We start from the raw sequence: 21,494 nt of genomic DNA, 5'->3' as shown, positions 1-21,494 counted from the left end.
GGGTGTTTAAAAGAAAACTCCTTAATACAAAATGTTTTCTAATTCTCTTTTTTTCAATGTGGTAGTGTACCACGAGATTACAGTTTTTTATTCTTTCATTTCCTTCAGGACCACTTTATATTTTACTGCTGTCGTCTTTCTAAATCTTTTCCTGTAATATCTGCCAGGTATTGCTTTTGACCTTGATGACCAACTTTGATCTCTGTGATACCTGGTATCCATTTGAAAGAGGTAGAGTCCTTGACACTGAATTAGAGGAAAGGGTTGGAAAAAGAAATGGAGTGGGCATCAAAGACACATACTTCTGGAACACCGAGCTGTCAGTTCTTTCCACTCTGTGAGTCGCCAAGACATTTATAAACATACTCCACACCTGGGATTCATCTGCATTCAAAACCTGTCTGCTTCAACTTCTTGCAAGTAGAAGAACTGAAAGTGGCCAATGTTTAAAGTGATAATAGTGCTTAGATTTATGAAGGACTTTGCTTTTTCAGGGAGCAGGGTAATATGATGCAGGGGTGTGGAGCGGGGGGAGGCAGGTAGCAGAATCTCTCTTAGGAGGCCGGTCCCTACTCCCAGCCTGCCTGGCAATTCAGAATCATTCTTAGTTTAAGTGACCCCCACACTCCCCTGAGGGTTGTGTGACAGATGTGGAAGCGGAGACAGATCCATGCTCAGGACTCACTGGTACGATGATGGCACATGGGCTTTGTAGGCTGGGATACCTTGGATTCAAATCCCAGCCACATCACTTCCCACCTGTGAGACTCTGGGCATGTGACTTCACCTGTCACTTCACCTGTCAGAGAACATTTCCTCATCTGTAAAGGAGATATGATAACTACGCTTGCAGGTTGCTGAGGGCCTTAAATGAGAAAATACAAGAGATGTAAATATATGTAAATATAAAGTGCCTTCCACATACCTGGCCCAGGGAAGGTAACCAATAAATGATTGCTGGAGTTCCTGTCATGGCTCAGCAGAAATGAATTTGACTAGTATTCATGAGGACGCAGGTTTGATCCCTGGCTTGCTCAGTGGGTTAAGGATCCAGTGTTGCCATGAGCTGTGGCTGTGGTATGGGCTGGCAGCTATAGCTCTGATGCAACACTTCGCCTGGGGACCTATATATGCCTCAGGTACAGCCCTAAAAAGACAAAAAAAAAAAAGATTGCTATATCATTAATAGCCACAGGAGGAAAGGTGCTTACCTCACCTTCTTGCAGGTCACAATTTCCTCATTTCTGTGTCCTGGCACTTGGGTGGCCACTCAGTTCATATTTACTAAATAGTAAACTAATATTATGAGATATTAATTTATGGCTTGGCACCTGTGATTTTGGCAGGGATCAAGAGAGGAAGGGTGTTAAGTCTCAGGGAGCTTGATTTTGGTAAGGCCATCAAAACACAAACCGTGGAGCAAATGAATCATCATCCTAACACACTGTTGAGAGCAGCACCCCTGGAAGGTCCAGGGTCTTGCATCATGAACGTGGGAGGGGCAGAAGGGGCTTACCGAGTTGGGGTGCTAGGGAAGACTGATATTCAGTATTAACCTCCAGGTCACCTGACTTCCCAATCTGGGCCTTGTCTGTCATTTCCGAGGTGATGGGAGCCTTGCTGTATTACTCTTCTGAGAGCTGGATGGTTAAACTGCTCTTGATGGGCAGATGCATCACTGATGCCCCATAAGACTGGAATGAAGCCCCTGAATCCTCCTTGGTCTCATACGCATGTGGAGGCTGGAGGGAGGGGGGCTGCAGCCTCTATTTCAGTATCTGTTGGAGTTACCAGTTTCACTCCTCTGCGCCTTCCCCTTGTCGCCCTCCCCCTTGAGCCCCCCTCTGTCTGGTGGTCAAATGCAGGTGACATTTGTCTGTGGTAGCCCATAGTGTCTCTTCCTCCCTTTGAAAACTTCGATGACATCTCATTACCTATGACATTATTTTCTAAGTCCTTGGCAAGACAATCAAGACCCTGTGTGATCAGCACCAGGGTGATTTTCCAGACTTGTCTGCCTGTCCTCCGTGCTGCCCGTGCCCATGCCAGGCAGTTGCCTTGGCATTTTCCAAGTGGATCCTGCACCTTATCACTCAGACCTTTCCTCATTTGATTTCAGCACTTGAAGCTTCTCCTCTCCACGTCACTCCCTTCGTCCCCTCCCCACCATCCAAAGGATGAAGTCGTGTCACCTTTTTCCTTTTCCCTTTCCAGCTCTATCTCCACATCCACTATAGCATTTTCCACACTCTACCTTTAGTGAAGTTATCTGAAAGCTTGCTGTTCTTTTAATGAAACCATGAAGTTCCACAGCGTGGGGACTGAGTTGTGTCATCTGTGTGTCACAAGTGTCTGCTTGATGGTGTTTGGGGAGCACACGGGGTCACACTCTTGCATGCCTTGCTCTGTTTTGCTTAAACCTGCCTAGGACAGCAGACAGCAACTCCTGGAGGAACTGACTGCCTCTTGTTCTCCTTAAATGCCTTACTTCTGTGTTTGTGCAGCACACCTCTGTTGAGTCCCTGCCCCCTGTGCACTGGTTCCTGTAGCAATGCTGGATGTAATAGAATTATGTTCTTCCTGCCCCCCTTTTAAAAGTTTTATTGGGAGTTCCCGTCGTGGCACAGTGGTTAACGAATCTGACTAGGAACCATGAGGTTGTGGGTTCGATCCCTGCCCTTGCTCAGTGGGTTAACGATCCGGCGTTGCTGTGAGCTGTGGTGTAGGTCGCAGACGCAGCTCGGATCCCGCGTTGCTGTGTCTCTGGTGTAGGCTGGCGGCTACAGCTCTGATTGGACCCCTAGCCTGGGAATCTCCATACGCCGCAGGAGCGGTCCAAGAAATAGCAAAAAGATTAAAAAAAATACAAAAATAAGAGTTTTATTGAAGTATAGTCGATTTACAAGGTTGTGATAATTTCTGCTGTATAACTGACTCAGTTGTTCATATACACATGTCCATTCTTTTTCAGATTCTTTTCCCACATAGATTATCACAGAATATTGGATAGAGTTCTCTGTGCTGTACAGCAGGTCCCCATTGGCCAGTCATTCCATATACCTCAGTGTGCAAGTTCCCTGGCCTTTTACTAATGCCAGGAAGTTAGCAGTATCCCTTTATTTCATTTTGGGTAATGCTATCTTGCCATTTAATATTACATATGGCTCATAAGTTGACATGCCCATGTTTATATGTTTACAGCTATGGAATATGTATTTCTACTTAGAGTTCTCTGAGATCCATACTTACTGTATCCAGTAACTTCCTAAACATGACCCCTAGATTGGCCCCATAATCACCTGAAATGCAACATATCCAAAGCAGAACTCAAGATTCATTTCCCCAAACCATTCCCCTGTCAGCAAACTGCTGCTCTCATCCTGCCATGCAAACAAGAGGCCTGGGAGTCATTCTTAAAATTTCCCATTTTCATATTTCTCCTCTAATCTGCCACCATATCATGTAGATTTTACTTCAAGCCCTGCTGCTTGCACCCTGGCTCAGTCCATCATCTCCTCTTGCCCAAACTGTAACAGCTGGGGGGACCAAGAACCGTGGATGGCCAGGAGTGGGGTCAGTTATCACCAGCATTGACTGGGGGAGTTAGTTTTGGAAAGAGGTCAGTGGGACCAGACGCAAAGGCAGAGCACTGGAGGGAGAGGACAGTAGCAACATCAGGGTGGAGTTGGGGTCTTCCTGCCATGGAAGGGGCCCTTTGCAAAATGTGCATGATGTTGGGCCACGGATCTTAGTCCAGAGGCTGACTCTGGAGAGAGGGCAGTTGGGGAGAGGCTGGCCGGGCCCCTGTATTTGTTGCTCAGCTTGCCATCCACGATCCCCTGGGTGCTCAGAGCTTCCACTATGGACCCATTTTTTTTTTTTTTTTTTTTTTTTTTGTGAGGAGAGTTGAAAGCATTCCTGATGTGCAAAAGTGCATTCTCTCTCTAGAACCCCTGACAACTTTGCAAGGAGGTGGGACTTGAAGGTAGGCAGGGTCTGGATGTTTGTTGGTGATGGTAATAAGTGACTGTCTAGATCTTGGAGGGTCCGGGGGACCACTGGACATCTGGCTGGGAAGAGCCCTGCCGTGTGTGTTGGTGCTTGTAGCCATGTGGGCTTGCTGATGTGTGTTTGTAGAGGAAGCAGTGGCACCATGCCCCTCCCTGCTGAGGTGTGCAAGACTGCCTTACCTTTCTCAAGAAATAATTGCTCTGCTCTAAACAGTGTTAGTGTGAAAGGCTGATATTTATCTCACATCACGCTTCAGAAGGCAGAAATAACAGCCGAGCTTCAGAAAGGTTCGAACCTCTAGGTTAGTATACACATTTGTCTTCTGGGAGGAAATTCTACCTTCTCTAGAGGCCTTGGTAGGGGTGGGGGAGGGGAAGGGAGCAGTGAGAGGAGATGCCCAGCTTCTGATTACCGTTATCCCCCTTGGCTGTAGAGAGGGGCAAATTGTTAAAAGGCGGGTGTGGAATTCCCCTTGTGGTGCAGCAGAAACAAATCCCACTGGTATCCATGAGGATGCGGGTTCGATCCCTAGCCTCACTCAGTGGGTCAGAGATCTGGTGTTGCCTTGAGCTGTGGTAGGTCACAGACATATCTCGGATGTAATGTTGCTGTGGCTGTGGTATAGGCTGGCAGCTGTAGCTCCGATGTAACCCGTAGCCTGAGAATTTCCATATGCTGCAGGGGCAGCTCTAAAAAGAAAAAAAAGGCAGGGCCCCTGGAATCCAGGTTAATGACCTGAGAAGGGGAGGCCTGCATCCTGCTCTAAAGGCTCTGGCAAAGGTCATTACCTAAAAGTAGTTTTGTTCTGAGTCCAATTGAAAAACAGAGAGGGTGCATGTGAATGAAATGTATCTATACCACAGCAAACACAATAAATAATCAGTGCCTTCTCTCAGCATAACATATTCATCTCCATGATAGAAATCTCCTCTGGAATTAATTCTATAAAATTCTTGGGAAAAGACACACTTAAAATTAGAGCCACTCTTCTCATTTCCAGTTTCCATTGCATGCTTCCTAAGCAAGGTAGACCTGTATCTGAAGCCTATTCATGCAGTAGTCCAAAGCCTATTGATTGGGTAAACATTTTAGGTGTTATTTGAGCAGGTCTATGCATATAGAGAAGGAAAGCATAGCAGAATGCCTTTGGTCTGCATCATATAATGTGCATGAAAATGCCCAGAAGAAGTGGGTTTGTAAGATTTGGAGTCATTTACCCTGAGTTTGGCCTCTAGCTTTGTCACCCATTGTCTGTCTGTGGGACTTTAAACAAACTACTTAACCTCTCTGAGCTTCAGTTTTCTCACCTGAAAAATGAGGATACCAGCACCTCATCCCAGGATGGTTAGGAGGATAGAGTGCTTGACCCACAGAGTAGTGAACTTCAGCATCATCCCTCTGACCACAGGCTTGTAATTGCTTCATCTGTCAGCCGCCTGGGTCTGCCTCTGGGGCCTGAGCTGTTGGCAGTGTGTGCCCTTTGTCATATGATAACCAAGCATAACTCGTCTTCAGAGGCCCAAGGTCGAATGCTTCCTTGGCTCCCATTGTCATCTGTGAGACTGGGGGAACCTCTCTCCTATAGATGAGCTGACTCATCTCCAAAATCCCCTCTCCTCTCCTCCCTGTGTTTCAGGCACAGAAGTCAGGCTCAGGAGGGAGCACTCAGGCTGCAGAAGACCTGCTCCTGCTCAGCAAGCCCCTGACAGATCTCGTCAGCCTGCTTATCCCGCTGGTAAGAGTTCATACACCTGTTTGTTTATCTCTCAACTCTTTGCCGAGGGTGCATTTGAATTTCACGATGTCTTGAGTTTCCATGCTATTTTGATTCCTTACAAAACTAGAACTAAAAGCAATTTCAGATTATTTATCCTGGCAATACTAAATTCCTACTTTAACACCCAGGTGGCTTATTGTTTGTTGAGGTGGGAATTTAAATAAGGTAGAGTGTCAAATTCTTCTTAATGGAAGTGAACTAAAAAAAAAAAAAATCAAAAATGGCTTTACGGTGTTCTTGTTGTGTCTCAATGGTAACTAACCTGACTGTTATCCATGAGGATGAGGGTTCAATCCCTGGCCCCACCTCGTGGGTCAAGGATCCAGCGTTGCTGTGAACTGTGGTGTAGGTCGTAGACATGGCTTGGATCTGGCATTTCTATGGCTGTGACTTAGGTGGACAGCTGCACCTCTGATTGGACCCCTAGCCTGGGAACTTCCATATGCTGCAGGTGTGGCCCTAAAAAGCCGGGGGTGGGGGGTGCTTTTAAAAAGGAAGAAGAAATCCATTAACTGGGATTGATTCTCTTACAAAAAATATTTTGAAGTTAGACTTGGATGTAGGACTCCCCTAGAATGCAGAGGCACAGACATACCTAGAGCATACTCACCTCATTCTTCACATGAAGGAAATGAGATAAGTGAAATTACATGAAGACAAGTGAGATTGCACAGGATCACTGAATACATGGAAAGAACCAAATGGAGACTTGGAATTTGGACCAACTGAACAGTTTTGACCAGATGTGAGGAGGACCCAGTATATAGACACATGACTCCAGAGCCTTGGACAATGCAGTCAGTCAGAGGGTTGGTTGGTCACCTCCTGACAGCCTCTCCAGACTTGTGGGTCTGAGGACTAAGTTACAGGTAACCCAGAAACCGTGTTACCAGTGGCCAATAGCTAAAGGTTGCTTGGATTTGTCGCCTTCTGCCCTGAAGGCAAATGCAGTTTGGATGACTAATCCTATAGATTTAATTGTATTCAGCAAATAAAGGTTTGGTTCACCTGAGGGAGAACAAAAAAGAGGGGGAAAAATCAGTCATTACTGGGTTCTGTTAATATCACATATGGAATAGAGCAGTCACAAACAAGTGACACTGGGGTCAAAAGGAAGTGAAGGAACAAACCCAAACCCCAGGATCTGGACATGACCCTGCAGAGTGTAGACTTTGCATGAAGTTATCCACACTAAGGGTTCCAAGTCATGGTAGGAGGGCTGAAGCCTGATGGCCAGCCCTCTTGTAGATCTGAGGGCATATAAGTCTTCCACTTCCTTGGTCAGGTTTATTCCTAAGTATTTAATTTTTCATGTGTGATTTTAAAAGGTATTGTACCATTATATTCCTTTTCTAATATTTCATTGTTAGTATACAGAAATGCAACTGATTTCTGAATGTTAATCTTGCATCCTGCTACTTTGCTGAATTCATTGATCCGTTTGAGTAGTTTTTGTGTGGAGTCCTCAGGGTTTTCTGTATGTAGTATCATGTCATCTGCATAGTGTGACAATTTTACCTCCTCTCCCCCAATTTGGATGCCTTTTATTTATTTTTTTTGTCTGATTACTGTGGGTAGGACTTCCAATGCTATGTTGAATAAAAGTGGTAAGAGTGGACATCCTTATCTTGTTCCAGATTTTAGCAGGAAGGCTTTCAACTTTTCTCTGTTGAATATTCTGTTGGCTGTGGGTTTGTCATAAATGGCTTTTATTATGTTAATGTATGTTCTCTCTATATCCATTTTCGTAGGAGTTTTCATCATGAATGGATGTTGGACTTTGTCAAATGCTTTTTCTGCATCTATTGAGATGATCATGTGGTTTTTGACTTTTGTTAATGTGATGTATGAGGTTGATTGATTTGCATATGTTGAACCATCCTTGTGATCTTGAGATGAATCCCAGTTGGTTGTGGCATATGATCTTTTTTGTATGTTTTTGCATTTGGTTGGCTAAAATTTTGTTGAGAATTTTTGCATCCATATTCATCCAAGATATTGGCCTGTAATTTTCTTTTTTGATAATATCTTTGGTTTTGGTTTTAAGGTGATGATGGTATCATAGAATGTCTTTGGGACTGTTCCTTCTTCTTCAACCTTTGGGAAAAGTTTGAGAAGGATGGGTATAAGTTCTTCTTTGCATGTTTGGTAGAATTTGCCTGTGAAGCCATCTGGTCCTGGACTTTTGTTTGTAGGGAGTGTTTTTATGACCTCTTCAATTTCATTTCTAGTGATTTTATTGTCTTATTGAATATTTTCTTTCTAAATGTTTTCCTGTTTTTTGGATGTAAGGTTTAATGCAAAACCAAAAACCTTTAACTGGACAAAGAGAAGCATTCTACAATGGTAAGGCATAAAATTCACAGGAACATAGAAGAACTATGAACTTTTTTCATGTCAGATATCAGAACATAGTAGTATAAAAACAGAGAAGGACCAAAAACATACAGGAAAAAGAGAAAAGAACACAGTAGTATCAAGAGATTTAACCTATCTTTCTCATTGCTTGACAAATCAAATTGATGAAAATAATGATGTAGAGCAAGGGTTGACAAACTAGGGCCTGTGGGCTAACTCTGGCCCACTGCCTTTTTTATAAATAAAGTTTTATTGAATACAGCCACACAGACAATTCATTTATACATTGTCTATGTCTCTTTTTGTACCTCAGCAGTAAAATTGAGGGATTAGAACAGAGACTCTGTAGTCCACAATCCTGTGTTTTTTCCTCTATGGCTCTTTATAGAAAATCTTTTGTGACCCCTGGTATAGAGAATATGAAAACTTAAATATGATAGATTCTTATAGAAATAGATCAATTTCTCTACCCTGAAAATAGAGGCTGTGCCTTCTTTTCGTTTTTCTGGAAACACTTTAAAAAGTTGACCAGGTGTTAAGTTAAAAGAATATCAATAGTGGAGTTCCCTCTGCTGCGCAATCAATCGACAGCGTCTCTGCACCTGCAGGGATGCGGATTTAGACCCTGGCCCAGTGAACTGGGTTAAGGATCTGGCATTGCCGTAGCTGTGGCATAGGTTGCACCTATGGCTTGGATTTGATCCCTGGCCTGGGAACTCCATATGCTGCGGGGAAGCCAAAAAAGAAAAAGAAGAAGGAAAAGTATCAATAAATTTCAGTTAAGTAGGAATGGTACAGACCACATTCTTTAATTTAATACACTTAAACTAGAAGGACAAATAAAAACAATAAAAAATACACTGTTAGCAAATATTATCAATGGCAAAGACATTTTGATTCTATTAGTCTGGGTCCAGTCAGAAGACAAACCACATAGTGACTTAAGCAGAATTGTAGTATAAAGAATTATTGGACTCCCCTGGTGACTCAACAGGTTAAGGATCTGGTGTTCTTACTGCTGTGGCTTGCGTCACTGCTGTGGCACAGGTTTGATCCTTGGCCCAGGAACTTCCACGTGTCATGACCGAAAACCAAACCAAAACAAGAAAGAATTATTAAGCTATAATAGAAGAATAACCATAAGATTTAGAGAGAACTCTGTAGGATATTCGAAAGTGAAGGAAGAGGATCCAAGGAAGGACGAACTTGAAAGGGATACCCCTTCCCCAAGGCTGTGGGTTAGAGCTCAGTGGAGAAAGCGTGACTGCAGCTTACAAGACAATGGACAGATTTGTTGAGCTGTCTAGGCCAGAGCTGGTCCAGACTCCCGGGGGGAGCAGGAAGCAAACTTTCAGAGTGCAGATGAGCGGGAGCCAGTGGGCAGATACACAGAGGGAGGCAGGGGGCTCCTGGAGGCAGGCAAGCAGGGGGCACGGGGGTGCCAGTGTCCTGGGGAGCCTGGTGTGCGTGGCATCCACTGGGGAGAGCAATGGGATTGTGATCACAGGCCTCCAGGATGAGGGCTGCACGGGGGGGGGGGGGGCTCATTTTGGGTCCACGGAAAGGTCAGATCTCCACTAGGTGCCATCACACCCACACCTCTGGCCGAGGTTACAGCTGCCAAAAACAGCAGGAGAGTCCCTTCTTGTGGCAGTGTGTCCTCTAAGATATTTTTCCCCAGCCTTTTGGAACTCTGAACTCCTGTTACTACAAACTTGATCAGACTTAAGTTCTTACATATTGCCTAACCATCTGTCTAAGGTGTGTGTGCTGTGTTGTTTGTGTACATACATTTATCACTGGAGTCATTAGGTTTAAAAATGGCCTGTGACAAAAACATTCAATATATCTTCTCTGAAAAAAGATTAACACACGTTTATAGCGGTGTATAAACTGAAGAAAAATAGTAGTAAGGCTATTGAGGGCCTAAACCAGAGCACATTCAGACCAAAGATAAATTTTACGGTGGTTGTTAAAAAATGTAATAGGTTACAGAATGAGGTGCTGGAATTGCCTTCCCACAGGGAAAATAAACAGACTTTTAGTTTTTATCAGACTTGGATGATTTTAGATGTATTTTACCTAAAGAAAGGAGAAGGAACATGTTAACTTTTGAGGTTCTTGCCAGATGGGGTCTTGTGAAAGTAAACGTACTTACCCTTCAGGGAATATGAACCCTGTCAAACCATAATTTATGACCCATGTTTATATTAGACACTATAGAATCATAGTGAAATGTGGGTTTAAGACAATGATTCTTAGTCTCTTTTGTGTGTGAACTGCTAAGAGAATCTGATGATCCTAGACCTTCTTCCCAATAATATGCCTAAATTCACTTATATGCAAAGTTGTGTACACAATTTCAAGTGAATCTTTGAATCCTCATTTGGTAACAGTAGTACAAGATATGGCAAATAAAAGATAGAACAAGTTGGCTATGTCTCATGAAGAAAAGATTGAGCCAGGTTGTTTGACCTAAGTATTTTATTAAAAAAAATCCAGAAAGCCAGGCTATACATCCCAGGTGAGTTTTATAACTAAATAATTAATTGCTATAAGAAATTATATGATAGGGGTTCCCTTGTGGTGCAGCAGGTTAAGGACCTGGCATTGTCACTGCAGCAGCTCAGGTCACTACTGTGATGTGAATTCAATCCCTGGCCTAAGGACTTCCACACGCTGTGGAAATTAAATTATATGTTACCTCTTTTATTAAAATAGGTGTTTTCAAATATATGAGAGATTGTTTTTTAATTTTTTTATTTATCGTATGTCACAAATGCCAGTCTTTAGCCTGGCTTAGACAGGTGTCCCTCTGCAGCCCGGGTAGGATCGTAGTCCTCGCCTAGCATCCTAATGTGGACTCCTTATGGTGCTGGATGACGAGGGTGCTGAGACATCACTGGAGTGATTCATGACTTTGCCAGTAACATTTTAGCCTGTGTTCATGTGATACTCAGCTGTTAGGAAAGAAAGGTCTCAGAACTACAGGTCCTTTTTTTTTTTTTTTTTTTTTTTTTTCCTCCTTTTTACGACCGCACCTGCAGCATATGGAAGTTCCCAGGCTAGGGATCCAATCGGAGTGACAGCTGCCTGCCTATACCACAGCCACAGCAAACCTGGATCTGAGCCATGTCTGTGACCTAGGCTGCAGCTCGTGGCAACATCAGATCCCTAACCCACTGAGCAAGGCCAGAGATTGAACTTGCATCCTCAAGAGACAGTGTCTGATTCTTAACCCACTGAGCCACAATGGGAACTCCTGTTCATGTTTCTGAGATAAGTGTGCCAATTTTAAAAGTATATCCTACACAAAGTGTAGGAAAGAACAATTTCTTTTTTTCATTTTCTAATTTCTTCCTCTTAAGAAACAACTAAGCAGATAGTTCATCTTTTTTTTTTTTTTTTTTTTAAAGGGCCACACCTATGATATATGGAAGCTCCTGGGCTAGGGGTTGAATCGGAGCTGCAGCTGCCAGCCTATGCCACAGCCACAGCAACACGGGATCTGAGCCATGCCAACCAATACCACAGCTCACAGCAATGCCAGATACCTAACCCACTGAGCAAGGCCCGGGATTGAAGCCACTGAGCCATGACAGGAAGTCCTCAACTTTAGGAATAGACTTGGACTTGTCTGTTCTTTCTCTTGCCTGTTGCCTTCATAGTCAGTAGCATGAAATATGAGTAATGGTTTATGGTGGTAGAGCCCAGAGGTACTACGTAGTCCATTTGCAAGTCAAACCCAAGAGATTGGGCATCTTATTAGTTCTACATTAAGTGTTTGCTCTAAGGAGAGATACCCCTCTTTCTGATCAGACACTGCCGTGTTTCTACTGGACATTTCCACTGGATGCACCACAGATACTTCAGATTCACTTATAATAAGTCCCAACACTTATTAAATGATACCTAAATAGCTCGTTTGTGTCTCTCTCTCTCCCTGTAGACTGTAAGCCCTAGGAAGGCAGGAGCCATATTGATTTGCTTCACTTTGGGGCCTGGTGCAGAGAAAGGATTTGATTAATATTTGCATAGGAAAGGAAGCAAATTGCTAACCAATGTAGATTTCTTACCTTTCCTCAGTGTAACAGAGAATAGACCAAGTGTGGTAAAAATGTAGATTCAGGAGTTCCCACTGTGGTGCAGTGGGTTAGGAATCTGATGTTGCTGCAGAACTTTGTCTTGAAATAGCTGTCATATAGCAATATAATATACCTTTTTAAAAAAGTATTCTTTCAAAAGACCCTTCTATCATTTTTAAAAAACGTACAGTATTATATTAGTTTCAGGTATACAACATGGCGATGTGATATTTACAGCTAATCAACGTGACAAGTCTAGTTTCCATATGTCACTATACAGAGTTATTAAACACGGACTCTGTTCCCTGTGCTGTACATTACATTTCCATGACTTATTTATCTTGTAGCCAGAAACTCTACTTCTTAATCCCTTCTCCTGTTTTGCCCGTCTCCTCACCTGTCTCCCCTCTGGTTACCATCAGTATTCTCTACATCTGTGTTTCCGTTTTGTGGTATTCATTCATTTGCTTAATTTTTTTAGACTCCACATGTAAGTGATAATATGAAATATTTGTTGTTTTCTGAGTTATTTCCCTTAGCTTAATATCTGCCAGGTCCATCCATGTTATTGTGAAAGGCAAGATTTCATTCTTTTTATGACTGAGTAATAACCCATCGTATGTATACACCACATCTTCTTTATCTATCAATAGACACTCAGGTTGCATCCATATCTTGGCTATTGTAAATAATGCTGCATTGAACATAAAGAGTTCATAATGTCTTTTCAAATTAGTGTTTTTGTTTTTTGTTTTTTTCAGATAAATAGCCAGAAGGAGAATTCCTGGATGGTATGGTAGTTCTACTTTTAGGTTTTTGAGGAACGTCCATACTGGTTTCCATAGTGGTTGTACCAATTTACATTCCCACCAGTAGTGTACGAGGGTCCCTTTTCTGTACATCATCACTAACTCTTGTTTTTTTCTGTTTTTGGTGGGTTTTTTTTGTTTGTTTGTTTGTTTGTTTGTTTGTTTTTTTGCTAATAGCCATTTTGACAAGTGTGAGATGATACTTCATTGTGTAGGTTTTGTTTTTGGTTTTTTTTTGAGAAACAGGATTTTAATATATTCAAACCTAGCATTTACTATGTACAACATATGTTACACTTTGCCCCACTGTGCTAAGTGACTAGGCACTGGGATAGAGGTGTCACTCATTGTGGTTTTGATTTGCATTTCCATGATAATTAATGATGTTAAGCATCTTTTCATGTGCCTCTTGGTCATCTGCCTGTCCACTTTGGAAAAAATGCCTATTTAGTTCCTTTGCCCATTTTGTAATCCTTTTTTTAAAAATATTAACTATATAAGTTCTTTATATATTTTGGATATCAAGCCCTTATTGGATATAACATTTGTAAATATCTTCTCCTATTGAGTAGGTTGCCTTTTCATTTTGTTAGTAGTTTCCTTTGCTGTGCAAAAGCTTTTTAGTTTGATATAGGTCCCGTTTGTTTATTTTTGCTTTTTTAGCCTTGCCTGAGGAGACACATCTAAAAAAATATTGCTAAGACTGATGTCAAAGAGCATGCTATGTTTTCTTTAAGGAGTTTTATGTTTTCAGGTCTTAAATTTAAGTCTTTAATCTGTTTTGAATTTATTTTTGCATATGGTATAAGAAGAAGGTGGTCCAGTTTTATTCTTTTCCATGTAGCTGTTCATTTTTCCCAGCACCATTTATTGAAGAGATTGCCTTCTCCCCATTGTATATTCTTGCCTTCTTCATTGTAAATTAATTGACCATAGTGTGGATTTATTTCAGGACTCTCTATTCATTCCATTGATATATATGTCTGTTTTTGTGCAAGCACCATACTATTTTGATTTTGAGTACCATACTATGTAAGTAAAGATAGAAGTTAATAGAAGGAAGCAAAAGATTGGAGTGGAAATAAAAGAAATAGAGACTAAAAAGCAAAGGAAAGATCAGTGAGGATTTGCCTGGTGGCCTAGTGTGTTAAAGATCTGGCATTGTCGCTGCCATGGCTTGGGTTTGATCCTTGACCTGGGAACTTCTGGGTGCAGCGAAACAAAAAACAAGACAAAACAAGCAAAAAAAACCCTGAGAGGTGGTTCTTTGAAAATCTGAATGAAATTGACAAACCTTTCACTAGATTGATCAGGAAAAAATGAGAGCCCAAACAAATAAAATCAGAAATGCAAGAGGACAAATTATAACCAATACCACCAGAGTACACAGTGTCATAAGAGATGATTGTGAATAATTATATGGCAGCATATTAGAAGAAACCTAGAAGAAATGAACACATTTCTAGAAACATGTAATATTCCAAGTCTGAATCATGACAAAATAGAAAATCTGAATAAACTGACCTGCTAGTTATGAAATTGAGTCATTAACCAAAAAACTCCCAACAAACAGAGGTTCAGATTCAGATGGCTTCACAGGTGAATTTTACCAGAAATTTAAAGAAGTGTTAATACCTGTGTTTCTTAAAGTATTCCCCCAAATCAAAGAGGATGGAGCACTTCCAAACTTACTTTACAAGACCACTGTTAGCCTGGTACCAAAACCAGACAAGGACACTACAAAAAAGGAAGAGAGAGAGAGAGGGAGGAGGGGAGAGAGGGAGGGAAGGAAGGAAGGGAGGGAAGAAGGAAGGGAAAAAGAAGGAAAGAAGGAAGGAAGGAAGGAAATTATAGGCCAATATTCCTGATGAACATAGATGCAAAATTTCTCAACAAAGTTTAGCAAGCTAAATTCCACAATACACTAAAAGTATTATATAATGATCAAGTGGGATTTATTCCCAGGATGCAGGGAGGATTTAACATTCTCAAATCAATCAAACAGATTGATTCATTGTTAATGTTCATTTTCATTAACAAAATGAAGGATAAGCATTATATGATTATCTCAACAGACACAGAAAGTGCATTTGATAAAATTCAACATCAATTTATGGTAAAAACACTCTACAAAGTGAGTTCAGAGGAAACATACACCAACATAATAAAGACCAGATATGACAAACGCACAGCTAACATCATATTCAGTGGTGAATAGCTGAAAGCTTTTTCTTTAAGATCAAGAAAAGACAAGGGTGTCCACTTTCACCACTTTCATTCGACATAGCATTGGAAGTTCTAGCCACACTAATTAGGCAAGAAAAGAAATAAGTCATCCAATTTGTAAGAAAGAATTCATCCAATTGGTAAAATGTCATTATTTGCAAATGACATGATACTAGAAATAGAAAATCCCAAAGACGCCACCAAAAAAAAAAAAAAAGATTATAACTAATAAATGAATTTGGTAAAGTTGCAGGATACAAAATCAATATACAGAAATCATTTATGTTTCTGTACACTAATGAGCTATCAGAAAGAGAAATTAAGAAAACAATACCATTTAAAGTTGCATCAAAATGAATAAAAATACCTAGGAGTAAAATTGAATTAAGAAGGTGAAAGAGTCTGAAAATTGTAAGACATTGATGAAAGAAATTGAAGATTACACAAATAAATGGAAGAATCAGTATTGTTAAAATGTTCATACTGCTGAAAGAAATCTACAGATTCAGTGCAATCTCTATTATACCAGTGACATTTTTCACAGCACTAGAACATATAATCTTAAAATTGGTATGAAACCACAATAGACCCTGAATAGCCCAAGCAAACCTGAGAAAGAAGAACAAAGCTAGGTATGCTTTTTAAAAAATTAAAGTTGATTTACAATGTTGTTAGTTTCTTCTGTACAGCATAGTGACCCAGTCATACATATATATACATTCTCTTTCTCATACTATCTTCCGTCACATTCTACCCCAATCGTTGGGACACAGTTCCCTGTGCTGTACAGTAGGATCCTATTGCTTATCCATTCTAAACCCAATAGTCTGCATCCACCAACCCCAAACTCCCCATCCATCCTGCTTCCTCCCCCCGGCAACCACAAGTGCTTTCCATGATCTGTTTCTGTTTTGTAGATAGGATCATTTGTGCCATATTTTGGATTCCACATATAAGTGACATCATATGGTACTTGTCTTTCTCTTTCTGATGTCACTTAGTAAGAGAATCTCTGGTTGCATCCACATTGCTGCAAATGCCATCGATTTTTGTCCTTTTTATGGTGGAGTAGTATTGCATTGTATATATGTACCACATCTTCTTAATCATTCACTTATTGATGGACATTTAGGTTGTTTCCATGTCTTGGCTGTTGTGAATAGTGCTGCAGTGAACACAGGGGTGCATGTATCTTTTTCAATAAAAGTTTGTCTGAAAATATGCTTAGGAGTGGGATTACTGGATCATATGGTAGTTCTTTACTTAGTTTTCTGAGGAACCTCCATACTGTTTTCCATGGTTATCCTACTGTTTTCAAGCTTTCTTTCAAATAGTAATGCTTTAGTGTGAATGCATGTCACTTGTTTCACAGAACAAAACTGGAATAGCAGGATGGACCAGTGGAAGAAGAGAAGCAAGTGGGAGTTAGAGAGATAGAAGAATTGAATGTGTGCCTGTGAAACATGGTTCATGCTGAAAGCAAAATATAGTTAACTTTTTAGGGTGTGCTTTATTCTCTGTCCCCAGGAGACTTGCCTTGATTTAAAAATGGAGGATAACAATAATTCTTCCTAATTTGTGTTAAATTTTTATGAGTATCAATGAGGAAAGCAAGTATTCATAAACAGACCTTTATAACCAACTTCTAAAGTTTAATCGTTAAAGCTATGTAAAACATCAGAAATTTGGGAGTTCCCTTGTAGTGTGGTGGGTTAAGGATCTGGTGTTGTCACTGCTGTGGCTCGAGTTGCTGCTGTGGCAAAGGTTCATTCCCTGGCCCAGGAACTTCTCCATGCCATGGGATCAGCCAAAAAAAAAAAAATCAGAATTTTAGTGTCATTTTATATTTATTTCACTTATGTGAGCAATGGATAGGAAAGTAATAACCCATGATTTTTTTGGGTTCCAGAAATCATTCTTTTTTGAGGTACGGTGTCTGTAAGGAGGCGATGCATATAAAGAGGTCATATAAATCATTTATAAATAGATATTCCAAGAGAAAAGTAGGCAAAGGACTTGAGTAGGCAGTTCACAACAAAAATACAAATGCCCAATGCTACTTTCACCAAACCATTTAAGCTCACTGGTAATAAATGGAAAGTTTAAGAAATGCACTACAGTCTTCAGAGTTGGAAGGTGATTTAGGGGATAAAAATTGTAAAAACATAAATTTGTATATATCAAAAGCTTAAAATTATTTATGTCCTTCAATATAGTCATTAGACTTCTAGAAGTTTATGCACAGGAAAGAATTAGAAACATAAAGAATGACTTGTGTAAACAGATTTTCTCAATATTATCTTTAGTAGCAAATACTTTGGTAATAACTTCTATGCCATTCAACTGGAAGTTAATTAAATTTCATTCTTAGGGTACAATTCTGTGATGCTATTAAATGTCATATTATCCAAGCATATTTAACAAAGTGGGAAAATATGCATACATAAGATTAAATGAAATGTCAGAATATATATTAATTATAGTATGCTAATTAAAGTGTATTGAAATGTCTATATAATTGAAATTTTGCATATTTAAAACTTTTAAACGAATATTTTAATTATAGCTGATTTACAATGTTGTGCCAATTTCTGCTGTACAGCAAAGTGACCCAGTATACATTCTCTTTCTTATATTATCTTCCATCATGGTCTATCCCAAAAGACTAGATACAGTTCACTGTGCTATGCAGCAGGACCTCATTGTGTATTCATTCTAAATGTAATAGTTTGCATCTACTACCCCAAACTCCTAGTCCATTCCCACTTCCCCTTGGCAACCACAAGTCTGTTCTCTATGCCTGTGGATCTTTTTGTGTTTTGTAAATAGGTTCATCTGTGCTGTATTATAGATTCCACATGTAAGTGATATATGGTATTTGTCTTTCTCTTTATGACTTACTTCACTTAGTTTCAGAATCTCTAGTTGCATCCCTATTGCTGCAAATGACCTTTTAAAACATATTTTTTAAACTATCATCATTTTATAATATATCCTAATACTTACACAGAAGCAGTCCTTGTTTTATAGGTTTGAGATGTATAAATTTCAGCTAAACAATACTAGTCCCCCCACAACATGGTTAAATTTCAGCTACCATGATATATTACCTGTTAGTAATTGCATGAAGTGCCAACTTTACTGCTAGCTCTTCAGTGAATGTCCCTGTGTAAATAATAGATGTGTATCATCATCACATACTTCTTTCAAAATCTGTTAGCAGTAGGTCACTGTGTATTATTACTATGTTCACACAGACAGCAAGCATGTAGTTCTGTTTCCTCATTGTCTTCCTATGATAAATCCACATAGCATTTTACGAAAATAGGTAGATGAAAGAGGGAATTATCCAACAAAGGAGTAAGGCAGCAAAGAAAAGAAATTAAAAGTGGTAATACTAGAAGTGAAATCTTAATCTAATGTAAATGGAGTTGTAGAAGAAATAGCAAACTGTAAGACTTTCCAGAGGCCCTAGACATGCAGCTAGGGGAACTTATTGGGAGTGAAGTTATCTACACGAATAAGAAAAGTGATTTTGAAGAAAAGAATGAAGAATTCTGAGAGGAAGTGATGCAGGCAAAGCTCTACATGAATAAAACTCTGGGAGGTGCTTTTACAACACTGAAAGAGCAAGGAGTAAAATGTTGGGAGCTGATCCAGACCTAGAAAGGAACATGACAGTTCCCCAAGGCATAAGCTACTCTCTCTGTATTTTAACTTACGTGAGAAAAAGGCAGCAAGGACTGTTCAAACTACTCTTAATAAGTACTTTATAAAGAAACAAAACAAAGCAAAAGAATAAAAGAAACCCAAACAGTTTAATTTCTCATTGTTTCTAATGGTTCAAATTACAGCAACAAATAATGTTTACTCTTTTATTAGTCCCATACTCATTTATAACTGCACACTTATAACTGACACTGAGAGAGTTTTTAACATTTTGATAACAAATTTTAAAGGTAATGGAACAATTATATTTTCCCCATTCAGTAAGATAATTTTGCATGGGTTAAAGTTGTGTGTTCATTTTTATGGTCCTGTACTACGATGCAAAATAAAGAGTACCTGTACATAGTTTAGGATTATGCCTGCAGTGGTGAACTCTGGGTGGTAGAAGTACATGTGATTTCTATTTTCTTTATACCATCTGTAAACTTTGAATTTCGTAAATTGAACATTTGTTACTATTATAATCCTAACAAGTTTAATATCCCCATTTCTACTCATGTAATTCAGTTTTACTCATCAAAAACAATTTATAAAATTGAATTTTTGCCTTCTCTGTCCCGTCCCGGCTTTGTAATACCCTCTGGTTAATCAGCGATACCCCTTTCCATCAGCCAACAGCAGGTCGCTTCAGGCCTTTTTCTAATCTTACTGCGAAGTTATTCTCCACTCTTGATCTATGACATCTTCCGGATAACTTTTATCTTAGAGAAGCGTCTAGCAGCTCTTCTTGGCTGTGCACCTGCAGCCTCCTGACAAGAACTTCTTGAATTACGGAGATGCAGGATAAACTTTGCAGATAGGAATATATAGGATCCTCAGTAAACCTTCATAAGCATCATGCATATAATCAAGGAACAGCCACTGGGTACACAGACATGCCAGTTTAATCACGCAGTACAATATAGAAAATTTTCCGATAATGCTTCTAGGTTCCTTGGGACTCTGTGGAGGGAACAACTAACTACATGATTTGGGCCAAGGAGAAAGGGCTGTTTGAATTTTTGTCATTTTTTATTGTGGTGAAATAAACATAAAATTTACCCCCTTAACCGTGTTTTAGGTGTACAGCCCACTGGTATTAAACCCATTCATAACATTGTGTAGTCATCACGACCATCTGCCTCTGTAATTCTTTTCATCTTATAAAACTGAAAGTCCGTACCCATAAAACAATAACTATCTGTTCCCGTCTCCCCACAGCCCCTATTGACCAGCGTTCTATTTTCTGTTTCTAATTCTTTCTGTTTTGACTATTTGAAGTACCTCATGCATATGGAGTCATAGAGTATTTATCATTTTGTGACTGACTTACTTTATTTAGCATAATGTCTCAAGGTTCACCCATATTGTAGCATATGTCAGAATTTCCTCCCTTTTTAAGGTTGGACAATATTCCATTATATGTATAGACCACTTGGGTGGCTTTTCCCTTTTAGCTGTTGTGAGTAATGCTGCTATGAACATGAGTGTACAAATATCATTTTGACATTCTGCTTCTACCTTCTTTAACTATATACCCAGAAGTGGAATTGCTAGATCCTATGGTAATTCTGTTTAATTTTTTTTTTTAATCTTTTTAGGGCTGCACCTGCAGCATATAGAGGTTCCCAGGCTAGGGGTCCAAGCGGAGCTGTGGCCACTGGCCTATGCCACAGCCACAGCAATCCAGGATCTCACAGCAATCCACAGCTCACAGCAACGCTGGATCCTTAACCCACTGGGTGAAGTCAGGGATCGAGCCCGCATCCTTATGGATACTAATCGGATTCATTTCCACTGCACCACAATGGCAACTCTGTGTATTTTTAATTTTTTGAAATAACTGTTTTCCATAGTGACTGTACCATTTTACATTCCTAGTGTTAGTGTTCCACTATCTTCACGTCCTTAAACACTTTTTATTTCCTCTTTTTTTATTGTACCCATCCTAATGGGTATGAAGAGGCATCTCATTTTAGTCTGAATGTACGTTTCTCTAATTATTAGCGATATTGAGCACCTTTTCATGGGCTTATTGGTCATTTAAATGTCTTCTTTGAAGAAATGTCTGTTCAAGTCCTTTGCCCATTTTTGAATTAGTTTGATTCTTTGTTGCTGAGTATTGGAACATTCTCTATACTATGAATATTAATCCATTATCAAAGATATGGTATGAAATATTTTATGTCAGTCTTCATGCCATTAGTACACTGATTTGGTCATTGCAGAATAAGTTTTAAAAGCAGGAAGTCCACCTTTGTTATCTTTTTTCAAGATTGTTTTGGCTATTTGAAACTGCTTGAAATAACATTTGAGACTGGGGGTTTGGGATTGGCATATGTACACTGTGGTATATGGAATGACTGGCCGATGGAACCTGCTTTATAGCACAGAGAGCTCTACCCAAATTCCGTCATAATCTATATGAGGAAAGAATCTGAAAAAGAATGTGTGTGTGTGTGTGTGTGTGTGTGTGTGTATGTATAACTGAATCATTTTGTTGTACAGCAGAAAATATTA

At 39.9% G+C, this 21,494-nt stretch overlaps 1 protein-coding gene across 7 annotated transcripts in view; it reads left to right on the top strand.

Annotated features, from left to right (window-relative positions):
• ULK4 (unc-51 like kinase 4) overlaps window positions 1-21,494 on the top strand; it is a 543,576-nt gene that overhangs the window by 354,386 nt on the left and 167,696 nt on the right. For all 7 annotated transcript variants that reach the window (XR_002337917.1, XR_002337916.1, XR_002337918.1 and 4 more), the window contains one exon: window positions 5,648-5,746. Coding sequence is in view for 3 of the 7 variants with exons in the window: in XM_021070410.1 (XP_020926069.1) it covers window positions 5,648-5,746 (99 nt within the window). In the remaining 4 variants the exon portion in view is untranslated. The remainder of the gene's footprint in view (window positions 1-5,647; window positions 5,747-21,494) is intronic.

Source organism: Sus scrofa, chromosome 13 (genome assembly GCF_000003025.6).
Source record: "Sus scrofa isolate TJ Tabasco breed Duroc chromosome 13, Sscrofa11.1, whole genome shotgun sequence".
NCBI lineage: Eukaryota > Metazoa > Chordata > Mammalia > Artiodactyla > Suidae > Sus > Sus scrofa.
Note: the sequence above shows the minus strand (reverse complement) of the source record. Positions and strands in the feature narration are given on the sequence as shown.